Source organism: Schistocerca piceifrons, chromosome 10 (genome assembly GCF_021461385.2).
Source record: "Schistocerca piceifrons isolate TAMUIC-IGC-003096 chromosome 10, iqSchPice1.1, whole genome shotgun sequence".
NCBI lineage: Eukaryota > Metazoa > Arthropoda > Insecta > Orthoptera > Acrididae > Schistocerca > Schistocerca piceifrons.
The window spans coordinates 33,230,495-33,257,069 of NC_060147.1; the positions used below are offsets into that span (position 1 = coordinate 33,230,495).

Below are 26,575 nucleotides of genomic sequence, written 5' to 3' on the forward strand. Positions count from 1 at the left end.
CCAGCGACACGTTCGTAATTTGATCGCGGCTAAGAAACGCCGGGACTGGCGACAGACATGCACCCGTTTAAATGCAACCCTACCAATCAACTCGTCCAAGTTCTGGTCAGCCTTCCGTCGCCTTACCGGAACTAAACCCTCCCCCTACTATCCTCTTCTCCATGATGATCACCCCTTCCCTGACACCCTTAGTAAGGCCAATCACTTTGCCTCCTACCTCTCTGATGTCTTCTCCATCCTCGACGATCCCCAGTTCGATTACTCCCTCTTCCTGGATATCCGCGATCGAACTGACACCTCTGCCCCTCCCCTCGCTCCTGGTTTCCAGTACTTGGACAACATTACACACACGGAACTCAATACCCCTATCACTACACAGGATCTCATTGATACACTCCGCACCAAACGCAACACCGCTCCTGGTCACGATCGTGCCACCTACCGTCACCTTCGTGAAGCTCCTGTCTCTTTCCTCTCCACCCTGGCCAGGCTCTACAATGTAGTCCTGTCCACCGGTTACTACCCCGACCTGTGGAAAACCTCCCGTATCCTCATGTTCCTTAAACCTGGCAAACCGCCGTCCGCCGTCTCCTCCTACCGTCCCATCAGCCTTACCTCGGTCTTCAGCAAGGTCCTGGAATCTATCCTCACCCGCCGCATCCACCAGCATCTCCGCCAGCACCGCCTCCTTCCCGTCACCCAGTGTGGCTTTCGGCCATCCTTCTCTTCCGACGATCTTCTTCACCTCACTCATCTCCTTTCCGAACAGCTTAATTCCCGTCGCTCCACCATCTTCCTCTCCCTTGACCTTGAACGCGCTTATGACCGCGTCTGGCATTCCGGTCTCCTCTTCAAGCTCCAAACCTTTGCCCTTCCCATTAACTACGTCCGTCTGATCGGTTCCTTTCTCTCCCGCCGTCCTTCCTATGTCACCATCCATAACACCGATTCCTACACCTTTTTCCCCTCCGCCGGTGTGCCCCAAGGCTCCGTCCTCTCCCCCCTTCTGTACCTTTTGTACACGGCGGACATGCCGCCGCCGTCGCCCCCCGTCCACCTCCTCCAGTTTGCCGATGACACCGCCTTCCTCGCCCTTGCCCCCACCCTGCAACGCTCCCAACGCCTTCTCCGATCCCATCTTGACCGGTTCACCACTTGGTGCAACCAGTGGTTGCTCAAGGTCAATCCCTCCAAAACCCAGGCGATCATTGTAGGCAAAACCACCCCTTCCTTCCGCCTCCTTGATTTCTATCTCACCGTCTATGGCCGTCCTATCGCCCTCACTCCCACCCTTAAGTACCTTGGCGTCACCCTCGACCGTCGCCTCTCCTGGACTCCCCATCTCCAGACGATCCAAGCCAAGGCACGTTCCCGACTCCGTCTCCTCAAGCTCCTTTCCGGCCGCACGTGGGGCCTGGACCACTCCACAATCCTCCACACCTATAAATCCCTCATCCGCCCTATCCTTTGTTACGCCCATCCAGCGTGGATCTCCGCCCCCCCTACCTTCTATAAATCCCTCCAAATCCTTGAACGCCATGCTCTCCGCCTTGCCTATCGCATCCGTCTCCCCTCCCCCACGCGGATCCTGTATGATCTCATCCCCTTTCCCCACCTCCTCCTTTTCCTTGAAAGGATACGTCTCCTGTACACCTCACGTAAACTTGATCCTCCTCACCCGCTCGTTTCCCCGATCCTCTCCCACCCCCGCCCGCTGCCGCGCCTGTATTCCCACGTCCCCCCCGGTCTCCATCTCTCCACCCTCCTTACCCTCTCCCAAGGTGGCTTCCGCCAGCTCCCCCTCCCTGATGATGTCCTCGTCCCCTCCATCTACCCCTCTTATCAACTTTGATCCTCCCCTCCACCTCCTATGTCCTCTCCTTTAGGCACCCTCCCTCCCTCCCTTCCCTTCCCTCCTCTTTCCTTTCCCCCCTCCCTCCTCCCCTCTCCACCGGGCTTCCCTCCCCCTTCCTCCCTCCCCCTCTCTCCTTTGCCCATGGCATCTCTGCTCCCCCCTCTCCCATTCCCCTTCCCATTCCTCCTCCTCCACCTCCTCTCTTGGCAGGTCCCCGGACTCGTACACGCTCAGTGAACATTCGCGCGCCGGGGATCATCGCCGTCAGTGTTTCGTGTGTGTGCCTTCGTTTGTGTGTAGTGTTGTTCGCCGTCACGCCCCCACCGTTCACGTGCCGTCGCCATCATCCATGTTCTGTGCATCGTGTCGCCCAGTGTTAGTGATGTTTCTCGTCTAGCGTGAACGGCTACTTGTTTTATCGATTTTTAGTGTCTACATTTTTTGCCCACCGTTTTTACTGTCTACTCTGTGCCACCTTTATGTACTACTTGTTGTAACACTCAAGGCTGAAGAGCGGCGTATTGTGCTGCTGCCAGCCCGCCTTTGTATAAGGTGTTAAAATCACAATAAAGAAAAAAAAAAAAAAAAATTCCCCCAAATCAAACTGTGGTGCTCTGAACAACTTTTAAATAAAAAATAAGAAGTCAAAACACATAAGTTACGAAGTCCTATTTGCTTTCAATTTGTTTAATTTGAAAGGCTTTGTAAACATGTAACAAAGTTGATTTTCAGAACATACATATTCTACGTTGATATACCCAATTTGATAGAGTTCCCGCACAAAATAATACCGTCCTTCGATGTGCTTACAGCGTTTATGAAACTCTGCGTTTTTCACTAATTTAATGGCACTTTCATTGTCAATGAACAATGTGAACATGTTTCGCTTACCTCCGATCTTCAACAGCAATCTGTTGAACCATACTAACTCCTTGGTTCCTTAACGAGCAGCAACGAAACTTCGTTTCACTGGTGGATAGTGCAACTGATTTCTGCAGTGGAGATGTCCACGATACAGGCGTGTCGCCAATCATTGAAACAAAACCATTTGTTGATCTTGTTATAGTGTTGTCAGCAAAGTCAGCATCAGCATAGGCACAAAGTTTACCGTCAGATGAAGTATAGAAGAGACCTAAGTCTGAAGTACCACGAACATATCTCAAAATGCGTTTTACAGCGTTCCAATCAGAAGTGGGTTTAGCCACAGATCGAGCAAGTTTTGAAACATCACAAGCGAGATCTGGACGAGTAGATCATGCCTGACACAGCAATGACCCCACAACCGAACAATAAGGAATGTTATTGTCACTGTCTAATTTTTCATTATCGCAGGGTGTTTTAATGGTTTTGAATTAGCCATGTTGAAACGATGTAGAATCTTCTTTGTGTATGCTCGCTGTGAAATAAACAAGACAGACTTTCCTTCCTCTACTTGCATACCTAAAAATGAGTCTAATACTCCCACTGTTATTTTGAATCCAGACTTCAACATATCTAAAAAATGAATTCACTGCGCTTTCAGTTGTTCCTGCGATATGTTCATTGTCGACATAAATAGCAATCAGCAATTTTTCTGTTTTGCATTGTCGAATGTAAATGCAAGTATCTGCTGTCGAACTAATAAAGTCATTTTTTGTCATGAATGAATGAAACGTATTATTCCAGCAACGAGGTGATTGCATAACTCCATGCAATGATTTCTTGAGGCGACAAACACGACCTGACCCGTCATCGAAACCTTCTGGGTGAGCCATGTTTATTTCTGTATCCAAGTCACTATATAAAAGTGCAGTTCTAACGTCGAACTGACCAAGATTCAGATTTTCTTCTGCTGCAACCGCTATTACAGCACGAATAGCGTCATAACGAGCAACTGGACTAAAAGTTTCATCATAATCAAGTCCTGAAGTCCGGCACGTTAAAACATATCGCGCGCAACCAAACGAGCACGGTATCGATCAATCGATCCATCTTGATATATATTTAATACAAAATACTCATCGATTATCGATAACACGTTTTCCTTTATGCAGTTCTACAAAGTCCCAGGTATCATTTTCTTCAAATGCCTTCATTTCTTCTTTCATCGCATTAAACCATTGATTGCAATTACTACTTCCCATAGCTTCGTTGAAGTTTGTTGGTGCAAGCTCTTCGTGCATTGCTTTTCTCAGGTTAACTAATACATTTGATTCTTGGCAGTGGTAAGGGTTATATCCTAATTCATAGTTACTAAATTTTACTGGGGGACGTATTTCACGAACTGGACGTCGATTTGGTAACTGATTCGAATATTCTTTGTCAGTAGTTTCAATCTGATCAACAACGATTTCACGTTTTTCTCCTGTTTCTTCAGATACGGAATTAAATTCCAATTCAATCAAATTTCCAATTGTACATAGCTTTTCTGGTTGAAAATCAACATTTCGTGATTTCATCACACGATGTTTCCATGGAATTCACACTTTTGCAACCAGCTTTGTCATTCACGTAGCCAATGAAATGCCCAGGTATAGCCTTGTCATCGAACTTAGAACGAAATTTCTTTGGCAAATAGACATAGCATTTTGATCCAGATATGCGTAAATAGCTAAAACTGTTAAACGATTTGCCAGTCCACAATTCGAAATATGTTTTAAATTCAAATGGCTCCAAGCGCTACGGGTCTTAACATCTGAGGTCATCCCATAGCCTTAGAACTACTTAAACCTAACTAACCTAAGGACATCGCACAGATCCATGCCCGAGGAAGGATTCGAACCTGCGACCTTAGCAGCAGCGCGATGCCGGACTGAAGCACCTAGAACTACTCGGTCACAGCGGTCGACAGAATGTGTTTTACGTAGAACACTTGACTTCCCAGTACGACTGAGCAGAAAAACGGTTGTGTCGCATGCATGCGCCCAAAATGATTGAGGCTCAGACACATTTGTTTGGCCGGAGAGTTGTAAGCTGTCTTGATGATAAGGTAATAAACCCTCGACTGGTGAACAACATTTAAACCCTACGACATGCCGTACAGAGCAAAGACCATGTTGAATTTTGAGGTTTGAACATTTGGAAAACTACAGAGGTTGGACGATTGATGACTAATATCTCGTAAAACTTAAGGAGCCGGGATTATGCGCTAATTACAATCTGTTCGTCTCTCTCTATGTAGCCCTACTGAGTCCATAAGAATGGGAAGATACAATGGTCAACTCACTCAAGAGGCGTACAAACAATCATATTGCCAACTTGCAACCGTTAATATGCAAACGAGAAACTTTAATAAGTGTTTACAAAGTAAGTACCATCTGCTATGCATTTTAGGTGACATGCGGAGTAGGATTAACGCATGTGAACTGCCAAATTCGGAAGATTTTCCGATGCGCCTCGGAACTTTGAAATCGAGCTTTGAGTGTGTAAGATGAAATGGCCTTCACAGCAGTCTGAAGATCTGATCAAAATTCCGTATACTGTTTAAATCCGCCGAACACTGCAATGCATTATCATCAATCTGCACAGCCCCCTACGTTGAATAATTTTTATTTGACAAGTCATCGTTTTAAATAGTAAATTTCGAATGTGACACAGTCATTTTGTTTTTTCGTATGGATACTTCAATGCTTGTTAATTATCTAAGGTGTATTCCATGAATCTTCAATGTAGGCAATGTTACAACATATTTCGCAATTGCGGTCGACTACTGCACAGTTGACGTATGGTACATATGCTGAACAGTTGGCGATTGTCTTTACAGTGGAAGTAACCTATAGAGATGGTGACCTTGCATTGGAAGAACTCAGTTGCTAAGCTCGTTCATATTACTGGCTGGTCTAATTGCGGACTGCGAAGGTGTGATAATCTTTAACAGTTCCCACTGTAAACTCACTTCCGTAATTGTAAGAGAGCAGCAAAATTTCGTTGCCCCGTCTTGAATCACATTCGTTACGTTGGCAGCTAATTGCAGCCGAACACCGCGAATAAACAAAAGAGTGACTGAGATAATAATTTGAAAGTGTTTGATGGTGTAGTGGTAATCGGCACTTCTGAAAAGAGCTGTGCTGTGCTGTGCTTTTGTAGAAGTGAAAATATTTGGTGCGTTTCCTTCAGAGTGCGTTTTGGGTTACCTGCAGCTACTAGTTTTCTCAAATTGCTTTTTTTTTTTTTTTTTTTTTTTTTTTTTTTTTTTTTTTTTTTTTTTTTTTTTTTCAAATCTAAACGAATTTTGCAGTGTGATGTTTAGTCTAGTTTGTACTACGTCGAGAGTAGGCCAGATGAGTCGTATGTGGCCCACGTAAATGTAAGCAAATTTCAGACAGCCGGAATGAATTCTTTGTCAACTGTGCATCTTCCACACCCTGGCGAGGAGTCACGTAAAAGTTTTTTTTCCACTCCCTTGTTCTTCTTCTTCTTCTTCTTCTTCTTCTGGAGAATACGTTCTGGTGTTATGTAAATGCTGATACGCAGTTTCAAATGAAATCAGAGAAAATCATCATCACCTATTTATTATCTTTACCAAGAATTCAGCAGTTCTACAAATATCCCTTCGAAATAATTGGGTCTACAATTTTTAATTTAACTCCACGCAGTTTGTCACTTTTTTTGTACATCTGTTTAAACTGTAGTACTTACCTGATTTAGTTGGGCAGTGAGTGCGGCGGCTAGTTTTCATAGCCAGAAAATAAATTTTCCGTGTGTAGTAAAGGTAATATTAATACTGAGAGAGAAATTTTTTTTGAGTAGTAATATAGTATGAATAATGGTCGTTTTCAAAAAGTCCGTACATACTGGACACTACATGAGTGGTATCCAAAGCTTCCATTTATGGATCACCTAGAATTTCTGAAGTGCATTGATAATCAGGGCCTAATGTCTTTTCCCCTATAGTCAGTAGACATGTTTGTGACAGAATATAATCCTTCATAACGGCAAATAATTTTCAGATTTAAGTTCTGCAGCCATAGCCAGATTGTGTAATATATTTTAATGCATTTTATAAATATTACAATCCTGGAGACAGGAGCCAGTTTAAATCTGAATGTGTACCCAAAGAACTCTGCCAAGCTCTATATTGAAGTAGTTTACATTAAGATGATTGTTGAAGTGTTTTTACTGTGTTATTTAGACAACAACTGTCATTTTCGTCACCTGTAAAAATTACCCAGACGTATAGACAATGATAAATAAAATGAAGGAAGACAGAAAATTAATGCGTGTAACCAGAGCAAAAGTGATGGACATGTGGGTTGTAGGCTGTGTACTCATTAAGGTATTAGCTCCACAGTTATAAAAAAGGGTTTTCCAGTACAACAGTACAACTTTAATTTATTCCATCATTCTCAAAATTTAATGTGGAAGCTGGGACATGGGGAGTTTCTTGGACCAACTGAACCTACTGGTACCTGATGTTGGCTTTGTACTGCAATGTCACGATAATCTGACATGTAACATCATATGTACCCAAAGAGAATAAGGACAGAACACTGACACTAACTCTCTTGTGTCATTGATATTACATTTTGCAGTGTAGATTTTGACAGACTGGTCTGTAGCATAGCCCAAGGCCTTGATTAGGCTGGAAGCTGACAGTTTGGTTGGGAGTTGGCAAAACCAATGACACTGAATACAAAATGTTATATGTGATGTTATGCTGATTAGTAGTGTAGCCTGATGTCTAGGTTAGATTAAAAGGTGGCAGTTTGGTTGATGAAACACTATCGAAGACTTCTGTCAATCCACTTTCTTACCATGTCCTTGCACATTCAAAACTGGTACCTCATCTGTAATAGCTTCACTTTTGATGGAACATAAAGTTTCTTCTTTTCCTCAATTATTGTTTCCCACCAGAGAAATAACTTTTGTAAATAAACAGTATTCCTGTTCTGTGGCAAAGGGGTGAGGGCTGAAGTATACACTGAGCTGTCACAGAGATTTTCATATGCTACCCAAGATTAGAGGTGTGTACATTCAAATAGCCATCCAACTGCCTAATTATGGAAGCAAGGTAAAAAATTAACCCTATGTATGTGGTGTTCAGGTTTTTGTGGATATGTTTGGTTACATAGTGAGTACTTAGGATATCAAGAGTACATCTGCTGCTGTGTTGTCCCATGTCAAAACGACTATTTGGTGCTGGTGGTGGTGGTGGCCTTCAGTCCAAAGACTGATTTGATGTAGCTCCATTGTAATCTATGCTGAGGAAGAAACTTCACCTCTGCATAACCACTGCTACAAAGTACACTTCAAAATTACTGTTCTGTTCTTGTCTGTGCTTTTTGTTAATTACATTTCACTTCTATACAACTCCTGACAAATACTTGGTAACACTGAAATGTAGATTTGATGCTAACAGATGTCTAGTTTTCATAAATACTTTGGAATAACGGAAGCGTCCAATTCCACCCCTCTGCTTTGACCAGTGACGCCGCCAATATGACGGAAACGACCATTCACAACAACTCCCATACCGCTCCTATGACATCATCATGTAAACATGACAACAAACACGAAAATAGATCGAAAAAACCACGAAACAGATATTCCTCCAAAAATATAATGAAACTAACAGGACAAGCGGGGGAAATTGGGGTTTTTTGGGTCAGGACAAACTAAATATAAACACACACCACTACACTAAATGACAAAAAACACTAAAATAACAAGACATCACAACCTTCCCAAATTCCATTACACACAAAATCCACTGAAATCGATCACTTCCTTTGACCTATATAGGTCAACAGAAACAACCGATACCACACTAGAAATCTCAGAAATTTCACCAATAATATTCACTTGTATCAATCGTATAACCGCAGCTGCTGGCTCGAATTATGCCGATATTAAATCAATTGCTAAATCCAAAATCACTTGATAATTAAATCAAATTACTGCAAAAAGAACATTTAGTGTAACAAAACTTACATATAATACAAAGAAAAAGTGAATAAACAAGCAAGAATAAAACTTTTAGAAACAAAAAATAAGAAATTTAAAAATTAACCAAATCAGGAAAAAATAGGATACAAATATTTAAAGAAAAAGAAAGAAAAAAAATTACAAATATTAGCAAAAAAAAAAAAAAATAATAATAATAATAATAATAAACCAAGAAAATCAAAATTTGAATCGAACACTTCCCTTGACCTATATAGGTAAACAGCAACCACTGATACCACACTATGAATCTCAAAACTTTGACCACCACCACACTTAACCCTACCACAAAAAAATACCTATAAAATCAAAACTGGAATCTAACACTTCCCTTGACCTGTTATCCTTAAGACATCTCCACATATAGCTCTCCCTGGTCCGAGACGCCGGAACTTTAGTAAGCCTCATTTCTTCACAACACACTGAACACTTCACGACTTCAGCCAACAGGCCGAATAGCTGAAGAAATTTTGTTAGACACAACGCATCTTTGCTGACACCCGAAAACTATTGACCTTGTCAGTCATATCCACACCTATCAAAGGCATAAACAAAGCAATTTACCAAAATTCACACGTGATGAACAGGAAGAAAACTACAATAATGTTGACATAACAAAACCAAAATCGTTAACTCACTGAACAATATTCCGTTGAAAGCACAGTCACCACCGATACCACACATGTGCAATGCTACCGCGCAAATGAACCACATACGCCACATAACATGCTACCCATAAACACGCCACCTGAGAGAACCACCGACCACAAAAATATGCCACCTATAAACACGCCACACACGCAAACTAAACCAAAAACATCACACCACCAGAGAGCACCACTGATCATATCAAAACAACACTTACAAACACACCACACCCACAAACTAAACTCCGTGCCATCATGACGTCACGCACCACAGCAGCCTTACGTCACGAGTCAAAGCTGATGGGTGGAATCAGACGCTTCCGTTGACCCAATACTTTCCTTGCTATTTCAGTCTGAGTTCTGTATCTACTATTTTAGTGTCACATTTTGTAATTGTAATTCCCTCACGTCACCCAATTTAAATTGACTATGTTTCATTACTGTTCGTTTACATTTTTTGATGTTCATCTTATAACCAACAAGGCACTATCTATTCTGTCCGACTGCTCTTACAAGTCCTTTGCCTACTCTGGCAGAATTAAAATGTGCAAGACAAATCATAAAATTTCTCCCTGGATTTTAATGTCCTTAAGATTTTTCTTCTAGAATATACACAAATGATTACTGCACGTTGTTAGCAGTGGTAAATGCTAACTTCTCTGCAGCGCTAGTAAAGGACACTAAACATACGTTCATCAAATTATTGCAGTCACCAAAGTTTGAAAACTTTTCATGCCTGTTTTTTTCCCAAACTTGCAGCATGAAAATGGCAAAAAGTGTAGTCTTGCAAGTTCAACTGTGTGTTGGTAACAAAAAGTTGTGCATTTGATCTAGGTATCCACCATAGGTGTCCATTAGTTTGTTTTAATCTGTCCTAAAGTTGGGTGAAAATATTGTACAGCTTGCATGAAATTATGCAACCTGCCTATCACTTGTAAAACCAAAAGTTTTTCTTTTTTTAATTCAGAATCACATTTTTCATAGGTTGATTTCATGTTTTAGTGAACATTTGTGCAAAATTTCATTCAAACTGGAGGTAGAGATGATTCCTAAAATGTATCCACTTGATGGTCAATGACTCTAGTGTTAAATCTGTGCAGTAACTCAAGTTACTCCTACAGTAAACATGATAAGACTGTCAAGCATCTGAATCATGTGAATTAGTAGATGAGTGGGTTATGTAATATACTGTTATCTTGCAGTGGGCTAAATTCAGCAGCTGCTCACAAGTTCCAGCAGTCCAGTTGCTGGTGGGGTGGATGTTCCAGCGTTGCTTGGAGTAGCACATTTGTCACAAGAAAGATGGCACCAAAGTTGGATGATGTGACATTCTTCAATGGGCATAAAATGCCTATTGTTGGCCTAGGAACCTGGCAGGTGAGGTGACTGAAGTTTATCCTGAAACTTATTGCTGTAAGAGACAAATTGCAGAAAAATATAAGCTTTTTTTAATGTATTACCTTTGGATTTGAGGTGTAAAATGTGTGGAAATGTTTGTTTAAACTGGAGTAAAGCCAAAATTTGTGTGTTTTGTTTATTTATTTATTCTCCATAAAAAATTTCAAGATTTATTTTCAGTCTTGAATGTATGATAGAAATTTTTGGAAACAATTACGAAAATACAGTGTATCTCACTTACATATAAATAATATGGTACAGCTGAGTAGATAATCTACTCCTCCTATCTGTAATACTGTAAAAACAAAGATAATTCCATTTTTTTGTAAGTAAACAATGTGGTGTAATAATTCTTTTAGTTTGTACATTTAGTTTTGGATTTAGGCTAACTGTTCTTGGTTATTTTTCAGATTAGTTATAGTAAGATTAAATTTTTAGGGCATTGATGCAGTTGTGCAGTTACCTTTAGTAAACACTACACTAATTTCTTCACTTCTATACTGAAATAATGAGTGAAACAGCTACCAGCTCCTACAGGGTGTGGTGTAAACAGGACCTATTATATTCAAGCACACCCTCATTGTACATGTATTCAGACACTTGTAAAATTTATCAACAGTTCGTTGCAGTTTGAGAATAAAAATTGTCTTTGCAGTCTTTTGTTATAAATACTTGACTACCTGGAACATATTTGGCAGGTAGTTCATAGAACCACTTTCAGACTGTTTGCAGACCGTTCCACTCTTGAGGAGCATGTGGGAAAAATGTACACTTAATTTGTTTCAAGTGAGCTCTGATTGCTTTTATTTTATCATGATGGTCATTTCTCTGTACTTGGCGGAGAGTCAACAAAATATTATGTCTTTTGGAGGAGGATGTTGGTGACTGAAATTCCGTGAAAAGAACTCAGTGCTACAATAAATGGCTTTGTTTAAATGACTAACACTCCAACTCGCTTATCATATTCTGACTTCCTCCCTCTGTTTTGCGATACTACAAAATAAGCTGCCCTGTTTAAAGTTGTTTAGTGGTCCTCAAACCTATCTGGCAAGGCTCCCATGCCATGTAACACTCCAGAAGAGGATGGACTATGGTAGTGTAGGCAGTTTTTTATAGTACTGTGAGTGTACATTGTTTGAAAGGATACTTACAAACTTTGTTGGTCACATCTTCCTAGTGAGCTAGTTTACGTAGTGTCGTTTGTAAAGGCACTAACATTGGGCCTGCTAGACATTTAAATTTGTACTGTTACCCATTTGTATCCTCCCATCCAGCAGTTGTTCTGAAGCCCAGATATGGGATCTTGTCCTCTGACATCTTCTCTTCCAGCCACCCTTCTGAATTCAGCTTACTTACCTAATCCCTGTTCTTCTTCTCAACCATTGTTGTTTGCTTACATTGATCTATGTAATTTTTTTCCATGTTTGTGTACATTTGCATTTTTCCTCTTTAGCCTCATTACTGTTACTATGTTTCATTCTCTTCACATAGGACAATACACAATGTATTATAGTACATTTCTTGAATTACTCACTCAAAGCTGGTTCTTGAAACTTTGCAAGTAGACTTTCATGGAATAGTTTACATGTGTCTTCAGGTGCCCACCTGGTCAGATTTCTACCAACTCAGCTATCAGAGTACAACCTGCAATCAACCCTCACAGGATTACTTCCTCAGTACCTCATCTACATTCCATACTTCACAAAAGTTCTGCACATGTTGAAGAACTAAAACACATGGAACAAACGATTCCAGGGCTAAATTTCACTATAGGCCATCCATGTGCTGCTCTTGTTTATGGTATAGTGCAAATGTTGGCAATACCTGTGCATGTGCGATTCGTGGCAGCCAATTGGAGACAGGCGTATGTAGAGCAAATAACACTGTTAGCCAGAAGATACAAATAACTGACATTATTTCTGCACATGTGTTTTTGGCTGGATATTGGCATTTGCGATGTAAACAAACATCAGAATATGTAATTTTGCTTGTGGTGAAGGACACTCTCGAATTACTGGCATTATGTAGACAGCCCTTTCTTCAGTTCTTAATATTGCATTTCTAGGCTTACACAAATTTGGCAAGAATAAATAAAAACTAGATATTTATTCCTAAAAACTAACTACCACAACAAAGTAAAATGAATTTAAATTCCTGAATTAAGAGAAGCCCTTGCTCCTGTTGGAGTCTTTTAAACAGGGCAAAGCTACTCAGAGGTTTGACATAGCAATGTCTAAAGGCTCAAAAAACAAACACTGGAGGAGAGACGTTTCTACAAGGTATTATTAGAACAATGTTCATATAGGCGAAATATATACACATAAAAGGGGGGGGGGGGGCTTGAGACAAAGATGGACTCACTTGGTGGTGAAGGGTTGGGAAAAAGAAAAACTCATTTCTGAGCGTACTTGGTAGAAGAGAGATAACAAAACGGTCAGGTAAGAAAGTTGCCTGGTACTACTTCCGGCACTCACTAGACTTCAATGCATTGACAAACATTTCACTGCACTTGGTAATCAAGGGGCTGATACTGGGGGAACGGACCGGTGTCTGTCAGATTTTGAAAGAACTGCAATTAAATCTTCAAGGAAATGAAACTCAAAGGGGCATGGGAGGCATGGTATAACCTCTCCCATCTGCCAGACTGTGAGGAAACACAGAAACTGAATACAGGCATGAAACTCTGCTGTTAACGCAAACTCCAGTAAGGCATGGCTGCTATGACATGAGCCTCTTGGTTATGGTTGAGAGCCTGTTGCTCCCATAAAATGTGGCAGTCAAAGATCTGCCTGCAGTGGAAGTGACCAGTTTGGGCATTGGAGAACACGGTGATACATTGCCCAGGAGAAGCTTCGCTAATTTTGGCCTGTGCTGCATGTAACCTGCTGCTGTTAGTGGAGGCGAACTAAGGAAGTCACCACAGTGATATACAGATTCAGTCATGATGTTTTTGTCTTATATCAATGTATATTTTGATTCCTTTCATATACCTAAAGATTATCCTTGTTGACAGGCTCTGGAGAATGTAATGGATGGATGATTGATTGATTGAATGAATGAATGAATAAATAAAAAATGGGACTTAATGTATGTCAAATTGTATACTGTATTAATGAAATTAGGAGTCATTATATTTGTAAAACTTTTGTGAGTACATAATCTGGTGTGCATGCGTGCATACGTACTAGTTGTATTTTTAATATTTAAAAACTGGAACTACTTTTCATTGCAATCGTATGCTTTTTACAGTCTTCCAAGGGTGAAGTTGGGCAAGCTGTTGACGTTGCCTTGGAAACCGGCTACAGGCACATTGATACAGCTTACGTATATGGAAATGAAGCAGAAATAGGGCAAGCTTTAAAGAAATGGTTTGACTCGGGGAAACTGAAACGTGAAGACCTTTTTATTGTGACTAAGGTGAGTAATAAGTCAGCATTTCAGTTTCGTGTACTTGGTCAACTTGTGAGATGTACTGTTTTTAACAGTTGGTGCATAGTGTGCCATTTTCTCTTGATGCCTTGATGCCACCACATGACCTACAGTTGCAACAACGTGTTCAAACTCTGTCATATCATCTGCAATAAATTTGCCAAATATTTTACTGGCATTGATGACACCATTGTGTGTGCTACCTTTTCACTTGCTTTGTCTCTGTTGGAGGTTACTAGCTTATGATCACTTGGTAATTCATCCACTGGCTGATACAGCATTTCACTGGTCAGATCAGTAATGTGCATATTCTGTGAAACTTCCTGGCAGATTAAAACTGTGTGCCAGACCGAGACTCGAACTCGGGACCTTTGCCAGCTTTACTTCTGCCAGTACCTCGTCTCCTACCTTCAAAACTTTACAGAAGCTCTCCTGCGAACCTTGCAGAACTAGCACTCCTAAAAGAAAGGATATTGCGGAGACATGGCTTAGCCACAGCCTAAGGGATGTTTCCAGAATGAGATTTTCACTCTGCAGCGGAGTGTGCGCTGATATGAAACTTCCTGGCAGATTAAAACTGTGTGCCGGACCGAGACTCGAACTCATTTTGGAAACTTCCCTTAGGCTGTGGCTAAGCCATGTCTCCGCAATATCCTTTCTTTCAGGAGTGCTAGTTCTGCAAGGTTCGCAGGAGAGCTTCTGTAAAGTTTGGAAGGTAGGAGATGAGGTACTGGCAGAAGTAAAGCTGTGAGGACGGGGCGTGAGTCGTGCTTGGGTAGCTCAGTTGGTAGAGCACTTGGCCACAAATGGCAAAGGTCCCGAGTTCGAGTCTCGGTCCGGCACACAGTTTTAATCTGCCAGGAAGTTTCATATCGGTGCACATTCCGCTGCAGAGTGAATTTCTCATTCTGGTGCATATTCCATGATCCCGTTGCTGAGAAGGGGCAGTGGATTGACCCCTGCATGTTAGTGTTTATGTACTGAAGCCATGCACGATTATCTGTCTAGTATGAAACTTGATGCCTAGTGGTGTCTTCTGACGCACAGAACATAATTTTAGACACACATCAATCCTTACCGTCAACATAAACTGAAGTTCTCTGAACTTTGTAGCCATCAAACAAGTAACAACTTGCAGACTGAGGTGCACATAAGAATCTTGAGCTGCAAAACTCTGTCTGAACAGACTTCAGTAGGCCCAACGATACCGACTGACCACTGTGTAATCCTCAACTGACAGCCGTCACTGGTAGGAGACTTGGAGGGGCTCGTGGTAAACACACCGACATCCTGGCCATTGTCAGTTTTTGTGACCAGAGCTGCTGCTTGGCAATCAAGTAGCTCCTCAGTTGGCCTCACAGGGGCTGAGTGCACCCCACTGGCCGACAGTTCTTGGCATTCCCAGATGACGGTCACCCATGTGATGTGATGGGAACCTATGTGACCACTGTGGCAAGACCATTGGCTTGAGCTGTAGTAGTAATCTGAAATGTAGGGAAGGTGGGAAATGTATACTGTTCAACAGAATACTTGAGGTGACCACTAGAGGTCAGCAGCTACCAATAATACTGACAGTTCCGCTATCACAACACTGGTTATTAGGCAGTTGACATAAAAAAACCTTTGTTTTGCATGGTAGTCACTTGTCAACAAAATTATTGCAATTGTGGACTTCTCACTACCCTGTGAACCAAGACACATTTTACCGCTGCTAAAAACATTGTTATACTTTATTTGTATGATATATAGACTTTCACAGCTGTGCATATGAAGATGGAATACAAAGTACACAACTGATAAGCTGTCACATTTAACACTGCAGCTAATCTATTTCCTTTAGTCGCTTTGCCAGTTTGGTGAGTTAACGTGTCATGTCAGACTCGGGACCCTTGGGGACTTGCCAGTGAGTCAGGCAATAGCACGCATTGTGCGGTCTTGCCTCAGCAGATCCTGGTGTCGTCACAACTAGCTGAAGTCTCACAGTTCGGCAGCAGTGTCTAGTTGGGGGGGACCTCTCGATGAGGCCAGAGAAGCTTAGCCGTGCATTTGACATAACTAATATGGAGACTCCACCGGTCGAATGTACAACACCGAAGGGAATCTGCTACCAGTTGAGCTGGAAACACATGAAGTGCCACATCTTGTTTAGGCAAATGACATTTCACACTCCTTGTGTGGTACATGGTACCTAGATAAAAATTTTAATTGGAATGAACATGTTGACTACCTGTTAAACACATTATGTAGCTTTGCATTTGCTATGCAAATATTAGCTGGTGCAACAGACATGAATACAAGGAAAATTGCATACCACAGCTACTTTCAATCAGTCGTAAGGTATGGTGTTATTTTTTGGGAAATTCAAGCAATATATTGTGCATACTAAAGTTACAGGAAAGAATATTAAGGAACATGTGTACTGCCCATCCAAGGACATCATGTCGCCCACTATTTGAAAAACAACAGTTATTAACAGTTCCCTCCTTATACATCTATGATATTATCATCTTTCTACACAGTAATTTAGAGTTATTCGAGAAAAACTGTTTCAATCACACGTATAACATGAGAAACCAAGACAATTTTATGCTTCCCACACATTGCTTAAACCTATATGCACAGTCTCCTCAGTATATGGCAATGAAAATTCATAACAAGCTAAAAGGAAAGAATGTTCTGAGTATGAACCTAGAGACACTGAAAACAAAGCTATATGATATACTTGTCAAACACTGCTACTACACTGTTGAGGAATTCATGAAGGATGAACTGAACATTTGAGCAGGATAAATTTATATATAGTCTTGTGTGTAAATGTAGCTGTCCATCACAAAAGGGAGGAAAGAAAAATAAAAGTTACATTAATGTTAAAATTCCTTGTACCAATTAGGCCTAAGTTGCATTATCCATTTTTTTGACGTGTCTCCTGTACACTAATCATATGATTAGAAATTGTATGTTATGAGACGAATAAAATACTATTCACTATGTGTAGGCATTAAACGGAAGGTGTGGAATATGAGAAAATGGCAAGATGTGATGACAAATAAACAGCTTCACCTGCTGTAGACAGAGGGGGCATTTTAAGTTTCGGTGTCGCGGCTTGGTGGTGGCTTGACTGTCAAGAAGCATCCACGCTGTCCAAGAATGAAAACTAAAGAGTAGATGGTTTTTTTGACAAATAAAGTATAGTGTAATCTTGAATGTCATGTTGAGCCTTCAAGGCATATGTAGTATTAAAAGTTGTGTTCTACTCTTAATTCACGAGTCACTCTAATGATCTGCACACCCATTCGAGGAAATATACATTTGTAAAAGGAAAGTAGAAAGTAGTGGATGTGCTTTTTTGTGATATGAGTAGAAGTTATCTTCTTTTGTTCCAATAACAGCTGCAGAATGTGAATAAATCAAGTTTTTCCTTGGCTGCACATGGGATTTCAGAGGCACTGATAAGTGGGACATCTACTTCAAGAGAATCAACTATGGCGACCAGATTAAAAAAAAAAAAAAAAAAAAAAAAAAAAGTAAATACGTCAGATGACAGATCTTGTGAAGTGTTTTGCCTCAATTTCAACTACAAGGAGAGAGCCAGAAGCTACATAAAACCCTAAACCAACAAGAAAAATCACTTCGCTCTCATACTCTGGCCAAGTGCGCTGCAACAGTAGTAGACTCCTGTCGGGTAGTCAGCTGTGGAAACAATGTTTTGAGCTGCACTGTGTAGTGTTATAAGATGCTAGCTAGTTGGCAAATATTTATGGATTTAGTTTAAAAATTTTATTCCAAAGGCTCCAGCCAACTCTTTACAAGTTTTCTCCCGGTGTAGCTTCTGCTGTGCGTATGTGACCCAGGCTGTGTGTCTTTCAAAACTGAGGCTGCTGAAATGAGATGACTTCAACTGTATGCTGAATTTTGCTGGTGAGTTCATCCCATTGGTTTAGCAATATCGAGTGTGGGATGTGGGGTGACGTGTGGTCGTTGGAGGGTCCTGGAGAGCAGAACACAATCGCTTCTCTCTCTCTCTCTCTCTCTCTCTCTCTCTCTCTCTCTCTCTCTCTCTCTCTCTCTCATTTTTTCTCTCTCTGTCTCTGTGTCTCATAATCCATACTTAACCCAGAGCACATGCCTCTTTAAGTTTACAGACTCAAGAGCAGATGATTTAGTTCCATCTACCTTTGTCAATGCTCACCAGGACTCGCCACTAGCTGCATAGACAGGGACTGCCATCTTGTCCACTTCTTATTCGTTTAGTTAGGCTCAAATCCGTGGTAGGTATCCTGTAACTTCTGCTCCCCTGGGTGAGCCCTCGTGTTCCTCATCATTGAGAAAATAGATCCCGAGCTCAGTGAATTATTTCTCCATTTTGTTTCAAACAGCCATTCCTCTAACCCCCCCCCCCCCCCCCCCTTATTCTCCTTGACACAGTCATCCACTGATGCCAGAATGCTGCCCTGTAAGGTGTTGCACCAGCACTATTTCAGCAGCCAGTTGCGGAATTATGTCAGGGTTGTCCTGTATATCATTTGGCTGGTTGCAAAGTCCTAGGTCCCAAAATAATGTTAAAGGAGAAGAAAACTCCAAATAAGAATGAACTGAAGTTGGCACTTGATCCCTTGCCGGCCACAACAAAAAGAAAAGACAAGCAAAATATGTTTTTGATTCTGTAGCTGCTGGTGTGTTTGTTGGCAGAACAGTCCACATGTGTATTGCTTTGCTCTCAGTGCCCAACGAGCACCCCCCCGGGGGGGGTCCACAACTCTTTTGTGGACACGTGCGTGGCGAGCACGGGGCCCCGAGCCATTGCAGCCTTCTTTCTCTCCCTGGCTGCATTTCCTTTCCCTTCCCCTCCTTTCCCCTCCATGCTCCTTTCCCCTCGCCCTCTCCTCTCCCTCTATTGGTGTCCTAGCTTATGTTGGCCCCCGCTATCCTCCTGGTTCTGTTGGTTTTACACTCCGGCTTTGTTGCGTAATCATCTCCTCCTTTTGGCATTCCGTGGTCCCCCTCTGGGGTTTGACCTCCATTACAAAATTTCTCCTCCGTAGTGTGAGCCATTTGGGGAAGAGCACCTTACCTAGTGTCTCCAACGTGCGCCCTCCTAGGACATTCCACCTTTTCTTTCACGTCATTGTCTGATGCTAGGGTGCATTGCCAGCACGGTAGCCTGCCCGTGTGGTGGAGTCGCTATGTACCCTTTTGGTTGAGCCCCCTGAACACACAGGGATCACACTTCTGATACCTGAGCTGGGACCACCTCATGCATGCCTTGGAGTGGTTGCTCGTCATCCCGGAGCATCGGAACTCCCGGCAATGGCCGCCGTGCCAGACGGCCCTTGCTGTGGCTGGGTGGCGCCCGTGAGGAGAGCCCCTGATCGGAGTGGGTGGTATCAGGGCGGACGCTATGCAGATGAAACGCATACGGGTCCAAAACTCTGGCCGTTCTTCTGCGGCCGTCTCTTTGCGTGGAACTGATTCCTCAAGTGCTGCTTCTCTTGCCCCTTCGGCCTTCCCTTCCATGGCTACCCCCTGGGAAGAGGGTCAGGCCCATCGTCTAGGGGCAAAACCTTTCCCCCGTTATCTAGTTTGCACCAGGACTGATGGAGATACTTTCACCAGTGTCAAACCTTTATTCTTTGTGGAACACATTGAAGACAAGTTTGGCGAAGTGGACTCCCTGAGCAAGATGCGGTCGGGTTCGTTGCTGATAAAAACTGCTTCAGCTGCCCAATCTGCGGCCCTTCGTGCCTGTACCCATCTTGGCACAATTCCTGTGTCCATTACCCCTCACCAGTCTCTAAATATGGTACAAGGTGTGATTTTTCACAGGGACCTCATCCTTCAAACTGATGAGGAACTTCGGGACAATCTCGGACGGCGGGGTGTTCACTTTGTTCGGCGTGTTCAGAAGGGTCCTAAAGATTATCGTATTGATACTGGTGCCTTTATCCTGGCCTTTGAAGGGGACACCCTCCCTGAGAAAGTTAAGATTATGGTCTACCGCTGTGATGTGAAGCCGTACATCCCACCTCCTATGAGGTGTTTTAAGTGCTTGCGTTTTGGCCACATGTCTTCTCGCTGTTCCCAGGACCCTCTCTGTGGTGACTGTGGACGTCCACTCCATGAGGGGAGTCCCTGTGTTCCCCCTCCTGTATGTGTAAATTGTCATGGTAGTCATTCTCCACGTTCACCAGATTGCCCAGTATATAAGAAAGAAAAAAAATTACAGGAGTATAAGTCCCTCGATCGTTTAAGCTACACAGAGACCCGTAAGAAATATGCACGACTGCACCCTGTGTCCATGACATCTAGTTACGCCTTGGTTACCTCTTCATCCCTTACCCCCATCCCGGACCCCTCTCCTCCCCCCCTCCCCTGCGGCTCCCACACCTTCTCCTATGGGCGCTGCTCCCCCTCCCCAGCCGGAGAAGTGTCCCACTCCTTCGGCGTCTGCCGGTCAAGTGCGCCTCTCCCGGGATGCCCCTCCCCGGCACCTTCCAGGTCAAAGGTCTGCTGCCGCGCGGCAACCGCGAGAGCCGCGGTCTGTCGGCCCCCAGGTTGCCCGGTCTCTTTCTGTTCCTGATCTTGCTGCAGCTGGCTCCTTTATGCCACACAGCCCTCCTCGATCTCAGCCTGAAAAGAAGAAGAAACATAAGTCCCGGGACAAAGAGCCTCTGGTGTCACCGGAGGTCCCTTCCCCGACTTCACAACCGGATTCTGACCTGTCGTTCATGGATGTCGCCCCCTCCTTGTCGGTGACGGGTGGGGACCCGGCGGTATGACTGGATTTAGCGTGTTCAGCCCTCATTTAAACCATCGTTCTGTGGTTCTCCAATGGAATTGTAATGGATACTATCGTCACCTTCCGGAATTGAAATCCCTTCTTTCGTACTACTCTGCAGCTTGTGTGGTTCTCCAGGAATCTCATTTTACTGATGCTCGCTCACCGACCCTCCGTGGGTTCCGTGTTTTCTGTCGAAATCGGGTCGGACCCTTGCGGGCTTCTGGTGGCGTTTGTACGTTGGTCCGTACAGACATTGCTAGCACGTGGATTCCTCTCCAAACTACATTGGAAGCAGTTGCTGTTAGGGTCCACTTAGACTCTGCAGTCACAGTTTGCAATCTTTATCTCCCTCCTGACAGGACTCTTACACCTGCTGCCTTAACCACCCTTCTTCAGCAACTTCCTCCTCCCTTCCTCCTCCTTGGGGATTTTAATGCTCATCATCCTTTGTGGGGCAGTGCCTTTCCATCTAGACGAGGTCTTCTTATAGACCAATTTATTGCAGACCACGACCTGTGCCTCCTTAATGATGGCTCCCCTACTCATTTCAGTGCCGGTCATGGTACCTTTTCTGCCATTGATCTTTCTCTTTCTTCTCCCTCTCTCCTCCCTTCATTACACTGGTCGCCACACGACGACCTTTGTGATAGTGACCATTTCCCGTTGATTATCACGCTCCCTTCCCGCTCCCCGATGGACAGGTTACCTCGTTGGTCTTTCCACCGCGCCGATTGGCCTCTATACACTGCACAGGTCGAGTTTTCTCCCTCTTTGTCGGGTTGTATTGATGACGTCCTACGTGACGTGTCTGATGCGATTGTTCGCGCTGCTAACCTTGCTGTCCCGCGCTCATCTGGACCATTTCGTCGCCGGCAAGTCCCGTGGTGGAGCACGGCCATTGCCATTGCCATCCGTGATCGCCGTCGAGCTTTGCAACACTTTAAACACTTTAAGAGGCACCCATCCGTCGCCAGCCTTACTACCTTTAAATGCCTCTGTGCTAAAGCCCGTTATTTAATCAAACAGGGTAAGCGGATATGTTGGGAACGATTCGTTTATTCGTTTCTTCCCTTGGTTCTACTGTCCCTCTGTCATGGGTATGGGCTACACTTCGTTCTCTCCAAGGTTGCCATCGGCAGTCCACCCTCCCAGGCCTTCACCTCCCAGATGGCATTTGTACGGACCCATTAGTTCTTGCAGAACATCTTGCGACCCATTTTGCAGTGGCGTCAGTGTCAGCCTCCTATCCAGCTGCTTTCCTTCATCAAAAACAGCTGGCTGAAGCTTCCACCTTATGTTTCACCCCTTGTGAGTCAGAATCTTACAACGAACCTTTTACTGAATGGGAATTTCTTTCTGCTCTATCTTCTTCTCATGATACGGCCCCTGGCCCAGATTCCATTCATAACCAACTGCTTCAACATCTCAGTGCTCCACAACGGCAACATCTTCTTCGGGTGTTTAACCGTATCTGGCTCCAGGGTGACTTCCCTTCTCAGTGGAGGGATAGCATTGTGGTTCCTGTCCTTAAGCCTGGTAAGAACCCCCTATCTGTTGACAGCTATCGGCCAATTAGTTTGACCAATGTTGTTTGTAAGTTACTTGAACGGATGGTAGCCCGTCGGCTCAATTGGGTCCTCGAATCTTGGGATCTATTGTCCCCTTACCAGTGTGGCTTTCGAGAGGGACGGTCTTCAATTGATCATTTACTTCGCTTGCAATCCACAGTTCGGCAGGCTTTTTCCCAGCGCCGCCATTTGGTTGCAGTGTTTTTTGACCTTCACAAGGCCTATGACACGGCCTGGTGCCATCACATCTTACTTACCCTTCATCAGTGGGGTCTTCGGGGCCCACTCCCAATTTTTATCAGCCAGTTCCTGATCCATCGATCATTCAGAGTTCGAGTTGGTACTGCTTTTAGTTCTCCACGGACCCAGGAGACGGGCATCCCACAGGGTTCTGTCTTGAGTGTCCTTTTCCTCATTGCTATCGATGGACTTGTGGCCTCTGTCGGTCCCTTGGTCGCCCCTGCCCTGTATGTGGACGATTTCTGCATTTGGGTTAGTTCTTCCTCGATGGCATCTGCAGAGCGGCAGCTCCAGGTAGCTATACGGCGTGCCTCTGCATGGACCCTCTCACACGGGTTTCAATTCTCTCCTTTAAAATCGCGAGTGGTCCACTTCTGTCACCGTACTACGATCCACCCTGATCCAGAGCTCTATCTCGCTGCACAACGATTGCCTGAGGTCCCACAGTTTCGTTTCCTGGGTCGTCTTTTCGACAACAAGCTCACTTGGCTGCCCCATATCAGACATCCTGAAGGTAGGATGTTTCCGTAAACTCAATGTCCTTCGCTTCCTTGCCCACTCGTCTTGGGGTGCGGACCGTTCCCTCCTCCTCCGTCTTTATCGTGCTCTAGTTCTGTCTCGCTTGGACTATGGTTGTCAAGTTTATGGTTCAGCTGCTCCTTCCACACTGCACGTGCTGGATCCAGTCCACCATCGTGGTATCTGTTTGGCCACCGGTGCCTTCCCTACTAGCCCTGTTGATAGTCTCCTGGTTGAAGCTGGGATCCCCCCCCTTTCTGTTCGGCGGTCCCAGCTTCTGGTGTCTTATGCACTCACTATCCGTTCCTCTCCCACTCATCCTTCCTATTCTATCCTGTTCCCAGACCATGGACGTCGCCCACCCGACTCCAGCCCTCGGGCGGGTTTACTGGTTGGGCTGCGCCTTGCGTCTCTTTGCCGTGATTTTCAGCTTCCTTCTTTGTCCTGTCTTCCTCGCTCCCTCCCATCCACCCCTCCTTGGTTAGTTCCTCGGCCTCGACTTTGGATGGATCTCCGCCGCGGTCCGAAAGATTCCATCCCCCCCCGGTGGTGTTCCGTTCCTTTTTCCGCCAAATTTTATGGGAGTTTCGGGATGCTGTTGTTTTTTACACTGATGGCTCTAAATCTGCTGATCATGTTGGGTATGCCTTCACATCCTCTGTTGGAACGGAAAGTCATCTGCTGCCACCTACATGTGGGGTGTTTACTGCGGAATTGATGGCAATTTCCCAGGCCCTTACCTTTATTAAACAGTCCCAACACAACCGCGTTTTGTTATGCACGGACTCGATTAGTGGCCTTCTTGCTATTGACCGGTGTTTTTCGCGCCATCCCTTGGTCTCTGCCATCCATGACCATCTCGCTGATATTCACCATGCTGCTTGTTCTATTGACTTCCTTTGGGTCCCTGGCCATGTGGGTATCCCGGGTAATGAGCTCGCTGATCGTTTGGCTGGGGGAGCAGTTACTTACCCCCCGTTTTCTGTAGCCCCTCCTGCAGCGGATTTACGGCTTCACATCAAATCCCACTTCGCACAGTCATGGGCCAATTCTTGGGAGGCTACTCCCCTGTCTAATAAACTTCGTGCAATTAAGGTGACACCAGGCCCGTGGCGTTCTTCCTTTCGCCTCTCCCGAAAGGACTCGACCACACTGTGTCGTCTCCGCATTGGCCATACTCGGTTGACCCATGGTTTTCTTTTGCGTGATGAGCCACCCCCACTATGTGGTTGTGGAGCCTTCCAGTCAGTAGCCCACATTTTGGTTGAATGCCCCCTTCTTTTGGCTCTGCGTGCTAAGTACAGGCTCCCCCACACTTTACCTTTGATATTGGCTGACGATTCCCAGATGGTCTCTCTGGTTCTCGGTTTCCTCCGGGAAAGTGGTTTTTATTCTCAGTTTTAAGGTTTTTAATCTCTCTCTGGTGTTTGGGTGTCTCCCACTGTAAGCAGTGTTCGGAGATTCCTGATTCACCTCCCTGGCCGAATTCCTCTTTTCTTCCCCTTTTACTCTGTTTTTACTCTTTTTTTTTAAAAGGCTTGGTTAGTCTTTCTATTCCCATTCGTACTTTCTACATTATAGCAGTTGTACCTTTTAAGTCACTGGTGGTCTTGCCTATGCTGCTTCAGCATAGTGTTGGGTCCGTTCTCTTGCCGACTTCCCTCATTTTGTTTTTTACCAATGACAACATGACTGCCTTTTTACGTTTTTTCCCTTTTTCCGTTTTATTGTTCTGACTTTACTGAGTTGTCCCATTAGCGGAATGGCGCATATTTGAAACAAGGGACTGATTACCTTGCTGTTTGGTCCCTTAAACCTCAACCAACCAACCAACCCAATGAGCGCAGTACATCAAATTGTCAGATGCACTGACGGCTGATGTCCTAGGGGCACGTGAGTGTCACCCACTTCAGAGATTGGGGTGGGGGCTGTTTGTGCCTTTAGGTGCACTCCAGCTGTAGTAGTATAAATGAAAAAGTTATCCTAACCAAATTTTAATTCCATTGCAACTGTTGTGCACAGGGACTGTAGGCTAAGAGTCATTCCTCAATACATTTAAACTGAATCATATAGTCAACCTTTTGAAATCATGCTCTTTTATGATCTTAGGGTGTATATGGTCAGATTCTAACTGTCATGTAGACTATGTGATCAAAAGTATCCTGACGCCCCCAAAAACATTAGTTTTTCATATTAGGTACATTGTGCTGCCACCTACTGCCAGGTACTCCATATCAGCGACCTCAGTAGTCATTATACATCGTGAGAGAGCAGAATGGAGCTCTCTGCGGAACTCATGTACTATGAACGTGGTCAGGTCATTGGATGTAACTTGTGTCATACGTCTGTACGTGAGATTTCCACACTCCTAAACATCCCTAGGTCCATTGTTTTCGATGTGTTAGTGAAGAGGAAATGTGATGGGAGATGTACAGCACAAAAGCGTACAGGTTGACCTCGTCTGTTTACTGACAGAGACCACCGACAGTTGAAGTGGGTCATAATGCGTAATAGGCAGACATCTATCCAGACTATCACACACGAATTCCAGACTGCATCAGGATCCACTGCAAGTGCTATGACAGTTAGGCGGCAGGTGATAACACTTGCATTTCATGGTCAAGCGGCTGCTCAAAAGCAACAGATCACGCCGGTAAATGCCAAATGACGCCTCGCTTGGTGTATGGAGCGTAAACATTGGACGATTGGACAATGGAAAAACATTTTGTGGACTGACGAATCACGGAACACAATGTGGCGATCCGATGGTAGGGTGTGGTGGTGGTGGTGGTTGTTGGGATGTTTAGGGTGTGGGCATGGTGAATGCCCGGTGGACGTCATCTGCCATTGTGTGTAGTGCCAACAGTAAAATTTGCAGGCTGTGGTGTTATGGTGTGATCGTGTTCTTTGTGGAGGGGGCTTGTACCCCTTGTTGTTTTGTGTGGTACTATCACAACACAGGCTTACATTGATGTTTTAAGCACCTTCTTGCTTCCCACTGTTGAAGAGCAATTCGGGAATGTCTTTCAACACGATCGAGCACCTGTTCATAATGCACGGCCTGTGGTGGAGTGGTTACATGACAATAACAACCCTGTAATGGACTGGCCTGCACATGGTCCTGACCTGAATGCTATAGAACGCATTTGGGATATTTTGGAACACCAACTTCGTGCCAGGCCTCACCAACCAACATCGATACCTCTCCTCAGTGCAGCAC

The 26,575-nt window shown here is 44.1% G+C and overlaps 1 protein-coding gene across 3 annotated transcripts in view; it reads left to right on the forward strand.

Moving 5' to 3' along the window:
- The first annotated feature begins 5,555 nt into the window (after positions 1 to 5,555).
- Positions 5,556 to 26,575, forward strand: part of LOC124719042 (1,5-anhydro-D-fructose reductase-like) — a 62,986-nt gene continuing 41,966 nt past the window's right edge. The window contains exons 1-3 of one of the 3 annotated variants that reach the window (XM_047244712.1): positions 5,556 to 5,692; positions 10,626 to 10,800; positions 14,071 to 14,238. In XM_047244712.1, the coding sequence (XP_047100668.1) occupies positions 5,616 to 5,692; positions 10,626 to 10,800; positions 14,071 to 14,238 (420 nt within the window). In that variant the 5' untranslated portion in view covers positions 5,556 to 5,615. Of the gene's footprint in view, positions 5,693 to 5,904; positions 5,936 to 6,105; positions 6,141 to 10,625; positions 10,801 to 14,070; positions 14,239 to 26,575 lie in introns of those variants that run through there. The other 2 variants (XM_047244713.1, XM_047244714.1) reach the window with 2 other exon arrangements.